This window comes from Piliocolobus tephrosceles, chromosome 4 (assembly GCF_002776525.5).
Source record: "Piliocolobus tephrosceles isolate RC106 chromosome 4, ASM277652v3, whole genome shotgun sequence".
Taxonomy (NCBI): Eukaryota; Metazoa; Chordata; class Mammalia; order Primates; family Cercopithecidae; genus Piliocolobus; species Piliocolobus tephrosceles.
Genome location: NC_045437.1, coordinates 68,937,874 through 68,950,957, shown reverse-complemented (window position 1 = coordinate 68,950,957; position 13,084 = coordinate 68,937,874). Strand labels below are relative to the sequence as shown.

Sequence of the window (13,084 nt, the reverse complement as noted above, 5' to 3'; positions counted from 1 at the left end):
CCTCACTGTGAATATTGATTTTATTTATTTAACAAATTGGTGAAGGGTTTCTTATGTGCCATGTTCCTGAATGCATGTGTATGTTGTATGCTCATGAGTGTTTAAGGAGGGACTGTTTCATCTCAAAGGTGCATATAGTTTTTGACAAAGGAAGTATGTTGAGCACACGTAATATAAACACTTAAATATTTGGAGATGGGGCAAGGTAAAGAAAGGATCCTGGATATGGGCTGACTTACTTTGAGCAAATTGTTCCATAAGGATCTAGCCTGGAAGATCCTTGGAAGGATCTAGGTTGGTATAGTTTTTATTAAAGAAATTTATCTTGCAGAAATACATACTAGATAGGTTAGTTTTTATTTTTTAATCTTACTCCTTTAAATTTAAAAATATTTATTAAATACATCACACCTTAAGGGCATGAATAGGGTGAGGTTAGCTTTGTTTAACCAAAACAGGGCGGCCCGTGAAGCTTAAAAAAAAAAATCAAATATCGGACAAGTCACAAGAAGGCCTATTTTAAGGAGTGAGTAGTAAACTAAGAGCTGATCCAGACAAAAAAAAAATGTGGTAGCTTTAACACTATTTCACATTTATTTGTAGTAAGGGTTCTACTTGGAAGATGCAAGCCTTGTGCTAGATAACTATAAAATAAATTCTTGTGAGTTAATAGACTTCCAGACTTTTAGAGAAGTTAGAGCACGTAAGGGAAGAAGAAATACTCATGATTCTCAGTGGTGATGTGGAAGAGAAGAAAGCGTTTTTGGCAGCCAAAGGACCTACACAAAGCAACATATCCAGTAAGGACTAAGGGCTTGAACCTGTCCTACTCTAAACAGGAGGCATTTCAGGAGAGGACTGAGCAGGAGATATAGCCTGTTGTGACTGTGGCTTTACTACATCAAAGGCTGCAGTGGATCTCGATAATGCAGAAGAATGTTTCCTTTTATAACTCACAGTGAATATGGCTGGACAACGAAACTATTTTATAATTTCTTTCCTGAAAGATAAAGGAGTTAGAACATAGAATCTTTGATTATACAAAATCTTAAGACTCGTTCAGGGATGGCAGTCATTCCTACCGTGCTGAACAACGTGTTGTCACGGTCAGAATCAGAACGAAATTGATTAAGGGTCTGAAACAGTTTGGCAACTCTTGGGCCCTTATGCTGATAAGAAAGCTGATGAGACAGAGTAATGAAAAGAGGCTGCAAGAAATGACCATTCATGCATTCAGCCAACATTTGGGTCACCCTCCTGTATTCCAGGCGCTGTATATGGCACTGAGAATGCAAAGCTAAACGAGTCACGGTCTACTGGCGGGAGCCTTCTCAGTGGAGAAAAGATCAACAAGAGAAGTGCCTGCTGGGGACCTCTCCTAGGGCATAAGCGAATATAGAGGTGGGGCAGCTACGTCAGCCTGAGGTGTCCTTAAGCAGAACAGAAAGTGAGAATCAGATCTGTATCTCATTTCTGAGCATCTGGATTGTAGCTTTCCCTTCACTGACTGTCAAAGGAGGTGGTTTTTAAAATCAAGCCAAACAGGTTTCCATCTTTTCGGAAGACCCCGGAACGTGCCAGTTGATTCTGACAATTTCTCATGAACAGAAACACCTAGGAAGGGAGAACTGGTGAGTCTTTTCAAGAGGCGGAAGTCCCTCAAAAGGGGCTGTGTTTCGTAAACGGCGCCCTAAAGGAGCTGAACTACTTCCATCTGGAGGAAAAAGACTCAGGCACTGAGGGAAAGGGAGGGTGCACGTCTGGAGTAATTTCAAGGCTTTTTCCGTGTTATGTGATGTGGCAACAAGGAAAGATTTTTTCGTCTTACTATTTTTTTAATTTTTCAATATTTTCTTTTCCCCCCTTTTCCCTTCCCAGCCACTCCGGTTTGGGTTTGCCACATGACTCATAATTCCTTTAGAAAGTGGAGTCGAATTCATAAAAGTGATGGGGGGAGGGGTGCGGAGAGGGAAGGCTGGGAGCCCCAGGGAGTCTTCACTACCTACACTGCCGCTCAGCTCTCAGCACGAGTGGAGGTCGGGGTGGGGAGACGCGGCCCCCGCCCGGGATGGCTGATACTCTGCAAGCCCTGGCGGCCCACAGCCGGGCCGGGTGACTAGGCGGCGGGCAAGGAGGGTCTGCGGCGGGCGGGCGGCGCTGCAGCAGCCTGGGCACGGCCGCCGCCGCCCGCGGGCGCGAGTGTGCGCGGCGTGAGGGGTGTGCGCGCGTGAGCCGGAGCGGGGCTCGCCCCTCGCCGGCGCCCGCCAGTGATCGCTCTCCGGCCGTCCCCTGCACCCTCGGCCCCCCACGGCCGTTGGTCCGGGCGGGGGAGGGAGAAAGTGAGACTCAGTGTCATCACCATCCATTGTCAGAAGGGGAGGAAATTGGAATCTAGCAGCGGCGAGCAGCAGCTGGGCGGTCACATCTGGGAATGCAAAGCCGACCTCCCCCTCCTCCTCCTCCTCCTTCACCTCCTCCTCTTCTCTCACCCAGGATCACTTCCGAAACCACTTTGCCTTCAGCCCCTGCCTCGGCCAGAGGTTTCATTTTTAACTGAATATTTACGAAAGCTGGAAGCGTGCGAGGAGGGGGTGGGGTGGAAATAGCGGCTGCTTCTTTTCCAGGGATTTATTTAATGGGGATGTGTTCAAGGCAAGAGCGAATTCAGAAGGATATCGACGTTGTGATCCAGAAGTCCAGAGCTGAGAAGGACTGCCTGTTTGCAGGTGAGTTCTTGCTTTTCCAGAACCTTGGATCCAGCGCCCCCTTCCCAGTTTTCTGACCGCGACGTGTGTGGCTGGGGGTGGGGTGAAGCGTTGCACGTCCCCATTCTGGGGTTCATTTGGCAACAGCTGCTGCAACGACCGCGGAAGCTAAATGGGGGAGGGGGCGCCAGCCTCTCCCCTTCCCCTCCCCCCACCCCCAAGTCTGGAACAGCCACCAGCTTTGAGGGCAGAACCCGCGTGGCCCGAGCGGGGGTCTAGGCGAAAGGACAGTACGTGGTATTTCCAGTCCCGCGTAGTGCCCGAAACCTCCAAGCACGCCTCCTGGGTTCCAGCAGCAGCGGCAGAGCGGGGTTGGTTGGATCCGCCGGGTTTGCGCAATGGGCTGAGCGGCGGCGGCTGGGAAGGGAGCCCGCTGCGCTGCGCTGCGCTCGTCAGCTGCGCTCGGCGCCCTCGACCCCTGGGGGCAGCGCTCGGCCGATCTTCGGCCTCTTCGGCGCCCTCTAGTCCCCTCCGACTAGCAAAGAGAAGGGATTCCTCGGATTCCCAAGGCACCCAGCGCCCCTTCCTGGGGGTCGCCTTTCGTCCATTTTGCTCGCCCGTGAGAGAGATCGGATTTTGCTTTCGCTGCCGTGAGCCCGGCGGGTGCTGCTTCCGGCCTCCCTGACCGGGAAATTCCCGCCGTTGCCATGGCACCCGGCACTTGTTGCGGGGGGCGGCCTCCAGCTGCACCCAGTCCGGGGCCCGCCGCATCCCCTGGGACGCGGCGCGGAGAGGGTACCTAGCCGCCCTCCAGCCCTCGCCCCCCGCCCGGCCAGGCCTCCCCTGACTCCACCAAATGGGGGGCCCAAGTCATGGTCGGGGTTAAAACAAATCCACTCCATGGGTAGCTTTTAACAGGACTTTCTGTTTCAGATTTCAGATACTCAGACTCCACCTTTACTTTTACCTACGTTGGCGGCTCCAGAAGGTATTTATGTGTATAGAGTTGCTTCATTTCCTGTTCACACGCTTGTGTTTCCTTTGTTCTTAGCGTGTTCCGTGTTCGGGTATTTTGGTTGCTTGTTTGTTTGATTATTGTGGCTTTTCTTTACCCACAACCGAAGCCTGACGTCCCTCGGTTTTAAATAGCGGGGGGAGGGGAATCAATGTTTGATTCAGCTGTTTGGAAGACCACGCCACAGGCAATGAGCTTTGAAACTGTTCTGCTACAGTACTAGATTACTCTTAGGTGATTTGGGGTTGATACAGGCAAGCCGGTGCAAAACTGGAATACTGGATATGAAGTGAAATGTATAAAATACATAAAATGTCACAAAATAGTTTGATCACAATTGTTGATTTTCCTGGTGAGTTGGGGCTGCTTGTTACCATGTTTTCTGAAGGTTCACGTAAACATGCAGCCTGCCAATTCTCTATACATTTTTTTTTCAATGAGTGGTATTTCGGTTTTCACGTTTAGTTGTAAGAAAGAAATTGGAGACTTATATGTAGCTGGAGTGGATGACTTCTTTCTTTTGGGGGAAGAATGAGAGATGCATATTTCGTTAGTAAATTGTGAACAACTTGAAACAAACCCAAATCCAATTTTGAATTTAGGAAGTAGAGTTAAAATGAAAGGTAGCCATTCAAATACTATGCCTTGCTGTCTTAACTTGTTAAGTTAGGATTTTCTTCCTTTCAGCCCTTTAGGGACACAGTAGTTTAAAAGAGCAGTAGCCACATATGAGAAATATCAGATATAGCTTAGAGGGAATTCCTTAGACCAGCCTTGCTGTTAAGACTTAACGTCAAATTCAATATTGTTTGATCACATTCCAAAATATATCTTAGCTAATGGAAACATTTATAAACATATAAATTGCAAAAGAAGCTTTCTTGTGTACATACATTTTTAAAAGCTTGAAATTGATGTGAACTTTTAAAAACACGTAGGATCTGTATTACCTTCTACATCTCAAAACAAATTTAATTAAAATGAGTATCATTCGAGTATATACAATACGCCTAAACCCCAGAATTGGCACATTGATTTACTAGTTGAAAATATAACAGTGAATCACCAAAGTTCAGTGTATACTTTTTGGGAGAGAATGAAATTACAGTATTTCTTAATTTACTGTAATGTCATCTTTGTAATTATGAATTAATAATTCAATGAGAGGAGACCTGGTTGATTAAATTAACGCTGGTCCTACACATTATATCTAAAGGATCTTCATATATGACTAATATCCTCTTCCATTATTTTAACAGTGAAAATACACAAAGTGGCCCATTAAAAACAGAGCTGACTTTTCACTATTGCTGTTTTTCTGGTGAGACGTGGGCAGGAAGGACAGGTGGGCTTTTCAACTAACTAGCTTTCTGATTTTTAATAAGATACCTTAGTTCTTTTGGCCTCAGTTTACTTATCTGTGCAATCAAAGGGTAAGTCATATGCTTAATCACTAAGAGCTGTTAGATACTGCAGTTAAGATTCTTTATCAGCAAATTATTGAACTCTAGTGTTAACATAGCTAGAGGTGGAAAAGGGAGCAAGGCCAGGTGTTGGGATGAATAATTAACTAATCAAGATAACATCAGTTTTCACCATAGGAACAAGTACCATGGTTGCTCTTAAAGTAAGAGATGTTTCCTATTTTATGTAATTTTATTAAGGGATAGTGTTTCCTTTTGTCACTGATTTAAATGTACCTGGATGTTTCTTAGCCATTTGGCTAAGATCGAGCGCAAGTATACCTGGGCCTTTTATATCTAATCTAATGTAGACCAGCCTGTTAAAAGAGAAAGACAATTGATTAAACTGCTGATGTGTTGCTTTGTTATCTCAAAAGCTTGTTCTATAATACAATATATAAAAAGTTGTTACAGTGGAGTAACTGTAGATAATCCCTTTATAATTTGTATATAATGGGGAATACCATTTATTTTCTGAAAATAACATATTTGTTTTCATTACCAACATTAGAAACCAATATTTATTAATTTATTTCTCATCCTGACATTTCAGTCAGACTCTTAAAATAATCTTGCTGTATTTTGATTTAATGTGCTTATCAACTTATAATATTGAATTAATAGTGTCACTTTAGGTGAACTAGACTTCACTGAAGGAGTTGGGAGCCTTATGGAGAGAGAGTATATGATTACCTCTATTTGTATTTAATTACCATTTCATCTAACCATTAAGAACATATTTCAAGAATAATTTTTGATTCAAGTTGTAGATAAAACGTACTGTACCATTTTCTTTTTGACATTTTCCAAGAATGAGTTATGCAGTATCTTTAAAGACAAATATTGATCTTACATGTTACTATTCAAAAAAAAATAAATAATACAATCATTTTGTTCTACATGTATACTTTTACTTTTTCTGTGGATAATAAGAAATGCCAAGAGGCGATTGTGTCCATACTGGCCAGTGGCCTAATAAATTGTCCTTTTATTTGGTAGTCATCAGAGTGGCAGTTAATATCTTGCTATTTTGCCTTGTGGACTTGAGGTAGAAAGGTTCATGGAATTATATCCTTGCTTTTGGATGTGCAAACTGAAGCTCAGAGAGTTGAAGACCCATAGTCACTTCTGCCAATTAAATGAAGCTGCCATGTAAACCTGTTCTGTCACACTCCCGAGACCTCCTCCTTCTCCATTAATGTTCTCAAGCTTTTTGAGCATGCAGACACTTTACCATCAAAAAATTATGTAGAAGCATACTTGAGAGTTACAGTTTAAAGAAAAACAAGGTGCAATTACTTAGTTATTAGTAGCATTTACATATGCTTGAAAACTTGTGCTATATAGGTGGTAAGATTAATTTATTCTAACAATGATCTTGATAATCCCCCTGATTCCCAGACTCCTTGGAATAGCTCCACAGCTGTCAGTGGTTCTGCCACAGGTTCAGAGCCTTCCCAGTACTGCCTTCTTATTTGAGAGGTGTGCTAAGAACTATAAAGCAGAGGCTTCAATTGTACACAATTTGGAAGTTTAGGCAAAAGTCATTTAGGCAAAGTCATGACTTTGTCATGCTTATCTCCTGTCTCTTTTTGTTTTACTGATTAGCAATAAACTCCTTAAAACCCAAAGGTTTGGGCTTCTGTTCCTTTCACTTGCAGTCAGACATGGAGTTAGTGGCAGAGGAAACAGAAGGGGTAAGCTGCATGGTGATAGCTACTGAGGATGGATAGGAAAGCAGGCTGAGTCTCTGGGGCCAGTGGTTACCAAAGCCAAGGAGAGAGCAAGGGGAGCCCAGTGGGCCTGGCCATGGACTGCTCTGGCATTCTGAGTATGAATTTTCAGCCAGGAATGTATTGTGAAAATATTACTGTGAGGTTTTAAAAGTACACAAATAAGAATTATTTTTGGGGAAAAAAAAAAAAAGTTAGAAAAAGACATATGCCAAAAAGAAGAAAGTAAAAAACACATGACTTCTGTTAACATATTAAAATTTATTCTTTTGGATTTTTATGAGTCTATATGCATATAAAATATGCATCCCCAACTCTTTTGAGACCACTTTTTTTTCACCCAAGAATATAACATTAATTTATTTCCTTTAGAAAATATGTGAGACTAAAGAATGTTTATTGAGAGTTTCCCAATCAAGGAGTATGACTCTCTATAATAATAAGTCTAATGTTTTATTAGAAATTATAATGAAATTAGAAATTTAATATTAAATTTGGCAGGATGTTGTGAGTTGCCTGCATATGTACACCCTTTATTATATGACTAGACACTCTTTTGTGTGGTCACGGATATATTGGCATCTTTTGAAGTGTATCCTTTTTGTTTAAGGAGCTTCTGTCTAGATAAATAGCAAGTGTGACACTGATAATAGTAATCGAATATTCCTCAAAGCACAGGCTCCATCTTCTTTCTCATGAGCCTTTCTTTGCACATGCTGCCTGGAAAACTCACCCACAATCTACTTTCCATCCTCTCCTTCGGCCCATCCCTGCTCAGCCCCCTTTGTTGAGATAGTTGCTAAGCCAGATTCTCTGAGAAGCCTTTCCTGGCATCTTCATCTGTATAATTCTGCTAGGTGTTTCTAAAACCATGTTGTTACAGTATATTGTAATTGCCGCCTATTTATGTCTGTTTGACTGTGAGCCTCTTGATGATGGGAATTCTCTCCTATGTATTGCAGTTTCCCCAGCCCCTAGCACGCTGTCTAGCCCAGTATTCCTTCTCAGTAAGTAGGTGTTGAATGACTTACAAAATGAATGCTAATAGATCTGGCAGACAAGAAGGAATTTCCTAGCCTAAATGACCAGATGTGAATACTCAAACACTTCAGGGTCCCCAGTCTGGTGATGTGACTTGCGATGGAATTTCATACGAATCCAGTGTGACGGAAGTTGCCTAGTCAAGTTATAAGTCCTCTTCTCTGGGTCACGTGTTCAAATACTTTTAGGGGACAGATAATGCAGTATTTCAGATACTAGGGAGTGATGAGGACTGTGGCTCACTGGAGAGTTTGGACTCCAAGAGTAATTAATTCAGTTAAAAAAATCGACAGCACTCTGGTGATCAAGAAAACTTTCTAGGGGCCCTAATCCATGTGGGCCCCCAGTGTGTAATTCCATAACTCGTGGGATGCCATCAAGAGAGACAATCTACTTGATTGCTAAAGGGCCTTTTTTTTTCTTTGGAGTTCCCCAGAAAGGAGAAGTGTATGTGTGTGCAGGGGTGAGGAGGGGGAGGATAAAGAAGCAATACTATCCCCTTAAAAAGGTTTGTCAATTTTCATTATGAAAGAAGATCAAACGTGCCCACTCCAGAAATCTTGGCATATACAGTTATTTTGAAGCAATTCCGTGTTCTTCAAGATGTCACAATGAAAAGAGTGATGATTTTTTTTTTTTAATTAACATGTTTCTCTTGGCAATAGGGACTTTCTCACCATACTTTTACATCACTTATTATATGTTTAGAATAATGATTTTTTAAAAGTGTGTTCCTTGGCGCCCTGGGAACCTGCCTCAGGAACTGGGGTAGCTGTGGGGAAGGAGTGTGAAGGGAGCTGAATGAGTGAGCGAGAATCTGGGTCTTCATATCTTTTTTAAAGTTACAGTGGCTTTTTTCTGTTATGTATAACAACTTTTTTTGAAAACAGTTTCATTGTTGAGTTTTAAAACCACTGACCAAAAATAACCACCAATTTAACATAAGTATACCTTTATTGAGTTTTTTGTATTAAAAAATTTAAACTCCATTTTCTTCATGGATTAAGGTGATCCTACTAGTGATATTTATTAAGCATTGTCTCTGCTGTTTTCTTTGCTGGCCTTGCCTTATCCCGTGTTTCCAAAAAATACAAATAGGCATTTTGTCAGCTACTTCACATTTTATAGCAGGAAAAACAGAGGTTTGGGTGATTTAAGTAAGTCACAGTTAGTAAGAGCCATAGGATGCATTTCAGTGTAAGTAATTGTTTATGTAAGGCTTAAGGGACATTGGTTGAATTGGCATGACTAGAATAGTTGGGAATGTTTGGGAATGGGGAGAGATTCCTAATGGGATGTCTGCCAGGGGCCATACTGAAAATCTACTGGTTGGCAAAAGTAGTGCCTAAGCCCAGTGCTAACCATAATAGTTGGAAGAGTATGTACATTGGCTGTAGAATCCTTATGCAAATATTTGGCCAATCCATCTAAATTTCTCATAATTTCTCTCTGTAGCATTTTTAAGCAGACATATAGCTGAAATTTTATCAATCCTAAAAATATTTTGTAATTCTCTGCCCAGATTTGCATTTGGGTAGATTGTGCTATAGAAGATATAGCTTGCTTTAAGATAGCTGCCACTGATTAGTTTATTTTAGTCTATTTTAATCAACTTATTGCCTTGTAATCTTTCCTTTTTCATTCTCTAAATTTCTGAAATTCCATCTTTCATGTTCCCCAGGAAAGACTAGTTAGATGTGTTTTTATTAATAAGACTTATTATCCTCATTTCACCATGACATAATTTGGGCTTTCTGTTCCAAGTTATCCTACTTGAATGCTGGACATTTCCACCTGAATATCTGTCATTTTCACCTCAACCCAGCACATCAAAACAATCCCTTATTACCTCTTTAAAAGAAGCTTCTCTCTCCCACCTTTTCCTAGTCAGTGTCACATCTTTTGAGCCAGGTATGGGGATTACAGTTTCAGATTTCAGGTCAAGTCTTCCTCTTCTCGTTCCTGAAGCTCCACCAACCTCTACTTTGAAACATTTTTGGCCTCTTCATCCCACCCCATGTCAACATTTAGCCCATGCCCTGGCTTTGACTTAGATCAATCACCTTAACCCAGTGTCTTAAAATTCTTGATTTTGAGTTTCTTATCCATCCAGTTTATTTACATCTGAACTCTTTAAGCATGAAATTAATCATTCCTCTGTTCAGAAGCCTTCAAATATGACCACAGCTTTTTCCATATAGACCTAAAACTTACATTCATGGCCTTTGAGGGCTGCCTTCCCTGTCCACTGATACATGTTTCGCATGCTTCCTAACACCTACATGCTTCTGTTTGCTTAGTGACCATCCACCGTCCACTCAACAGCAGTTTGTATTAATTTAGTATAAAGCTGTGTAAAGTTTATTGATTGATAACATCTGTGTCACCTAATATGATTGGTTTGGATATCAAGATCATGGTTCTTATCACAAAGAGCAGTTCATTGTATTTTTTCCTTGCCCACGAATGGCATCTCTGTTCATTAGAATACATAACGTTTTATGCATAGGAGGATAGAGTAACAATATATGAGTAGAACAAAGTAAGAATGAGAAGAGAGGATAGTAAAATTTGAGGATAGGATGAGAATGTAAATAGATTTATGTCCATCCATTACAGATTAATAACCACAACGATAAAAGCCTTGAATGTTATTTATTTGCATATGAGTGATATTTCTGTTTGTGGCTGATACCCTCTTGGTATTAAATGGAAGATGATAAATTATTCAATATTAATTTTAGAGGGAGACAGCTATTGAAACCTTTGTGCAGTCAGGTCAAATTTCTGTGTACAAAAATTAGCAGAGAGGTTGCTGCTGGTTGACTTCCCCTAGGATGTTATCTTTCTGAACATTTTGAAATATAGATTGAAAAGGTGGATTTGTCAACTAATTCTGAAGTGCTGTAGTTATTTGTGTTTTTATCATTGTTTTATTGTTTACTTTATTTTTGAGATGAAGTTTTTGCTCTTGTTACCCGGGCTGGAGTGCAGTGGTGCGATCTTGGCTCACTGCAACCTCCACCCCCAGGGTTCAAGCGATTCTGCCTTCTCAGCCTCTCCAGTAACTGGGATTATAGGCATGCACCACCACAGCCGGCTAATTTTTTTGTATTTTTAGTAGAGGCGGGAATTCACCATATTGGCCAGGTTGGTCTCGAACTCAGGTGACCTCAGGTGATCCGCCCGCCTTGGCCTCCCGAAGTGTTGGGATTACAGGCATGAGCCAGCTATGGTGCCCAGCCTGTTTTATTGTTTAAAAAACAAGTACAAATTGTTATTATTCAAGGATTGTTGATAGAATATATACTGTATTTGAAGTGTAGAACTGAGGCAGAGGCTGATTAATATAACTAGTTTACATTTGTTAGCCTTTCACATCTGTGAAGGAATAAAATACAGACAAAAGTGGAAAACAAACCAGGAAAAAAAATTGTTAAGCACAGAGCTGCTTAAAAGAGTGATGTCACATTAAAACAAAAAAGTCGAAGAAATAAGTCCATATTTTGTTTAGAGACTAGAACTCCAACTGCTAGTCAACTGCCTAGAATATAGGAATATAGTAAATATTTTCTTTTTCTTTTTTTTTTTTTTTTTGGTGAGACAGAGTCTCGCTCTGTCGCCCAGGCTGGAGTGCAGTGGCCAGATCTTAGCTCACTGCAAGCTCCGCCTCCCGGGTTTACGCCATTCTCCTGCCTCAGCCTCCCAAGTAGCTGGGACCACAGGCGCCCGCCACTTCGCCCGGCTAGTTTTTTGTATTTTTTTTTTTAGTAGAGACGGGGTTTCACTGTGTTAGCCAGGATGATCTCGATCTCCTGACCTCGTGATCCGCCCGTTTCGGCCTCCCAAAGTGCTGGTATTACAGGCTTGAGCCACCGCGCCCAGCCGTAAATATTTTCTGGTTTCTTAAATGACAGAGTAATATTCCTACATTATGTGTTGGCGTTTCCCAAACTGTTAAAGTAGATGTTAGATTTGTAGCCAAATATGTCTAGGAAATGCTTAAACAATATAAAACAGTTTTAATGATTGGCTTTTTAGAACGTTATATATTAGTGTTCTTTATGCATATCCAAGAGGTGAATGAAGTATTTCGGGTTTTTCAGACTTACTTGATTACAGATCTGAAATATCTCAAAACAGTTGTTTTGTGGAAAACACTTTGGCAACTCTGAGTCTTATTCATTAAAAATAGTTTTTGGGTAAGCAACAGTGTAATAAAAATGGAAATTACTGATTCATATTGAGCCATGAAGAATTTATTTTCAGCAATTTTTATAGAAGTTGCTTTATGACAAAGAAAGCTTTGGTTAACCGGCATTTGGCATTTGATGCCCCTAACTTTTCTACATGAGGGTTTATTTCTCTGGTTCTCTCTCTCTCACTCAGTTATACTGAATCCATTTATGATAAGGGCTCTCAACCTTTCTTATTCATCAAAGCCCTGAAGTTGGCAGAGCCTTCTCTGGTACCTGATTAGAAGTCCGTCTTCCGTCTCATAGGGAAGTGTTAGAGATGAATAATGATTCTGTGTAGCAGAAGTAGTCATTAATGTCCTCTTAAATTCGGTCACTGACTGCAGTAGAGCTTCTTAGTGAACAGTCTATGATGGAGTGTACTTTCGGAGAAGCTCATGGTGGAGAAAATCTGGGATTTATCTAAATATTTGATTTCTTTGATAAATTACATTAAAAAATCAATGAGAGTATCTATTTGGTGAAATCATTTTCCTCCATGTGACTAAATGAGAAGTTTAGTGAAAGATTTAAAATCGTTTCTCAGAATTTTTCTGCATTAGTCGGGAAGCAAACCCCTTTTTTTAGGCAATGTCAGTTGTTAAGCTTTAGGGAACCACATGCTACTTTGGGTAATGCATGATTGGAGAGATTGAAGAGTGAAGTCCCTGCTTTAAAGTGTACTCCTGTGGACACGGTAATACATATATTTAAAATGGTTCACGTTAAGAGTAGGTGTATTTCTATCTAAATACTCTAGCTTTTGTGATTCAGGGAAGTGAGTGGAGCCTCACAAGTACAAGAATCTAGTAAATTCTGGGTTTCTCATGTGGAAATCAGTGTGCAAAATCTTAACTGAGTGAATTCTTGATTGTTGGCATCACATTTGTTA

General features: G+C 41.1%; 2 protein-coding genes across 4 annotated transcripts in view; one reads left to right on the top strand and one right to left on the bottom strand.

Annotated features, from left to right (window-relative positions):
• The first annotated feature begins 1,444 nt into the window (after positions 1–1,444).
• Positions 1,445–13,084, top strand: part of PARP8 (poly(ADP-ribose) polymerase family member 8) — a 194,221-nt gene continuing 182,581 nt past the window's right edge. The window contains exons 1-3 of one of the 3 annotated variants that reach the window (XM_023210564.2): positions 1,445–2,540; positions 2,625–2,726; positions 3,639–3,693. In XM_023210564.2, the coding sequence (XP_023066332.1) occupies positions 2,432–2,540; positions 2,625–2,726; positions 3,639–3,693 (266 nt within the window). In that variant the 5' untranslated portion in view covers positions 1,445–2,431. The remainder of the gene's footprint in view (positions 2,541–2,624; positions 2,727–3,638; positions 3,694–13,084) is intronic. The other 2 variants (XM_023210563.2, XM_023210562.2) reach the window with 2 other exon arrangements.
• LOC111541658 lies at positions 2,614–3,514 on the bottom strand. Its single transcript, XM_023210565.2, has one exon. The coding sequence runs from the start codon at positions 3,474–3,476 to the stop codon at positions 2,874–2,876; it is 603 nt and encodes a 200-aa protein (XP_023066333.1). The 5' UTR covers positions 3,477–3,514; the 3' UTR covers positions 2,614–2,873.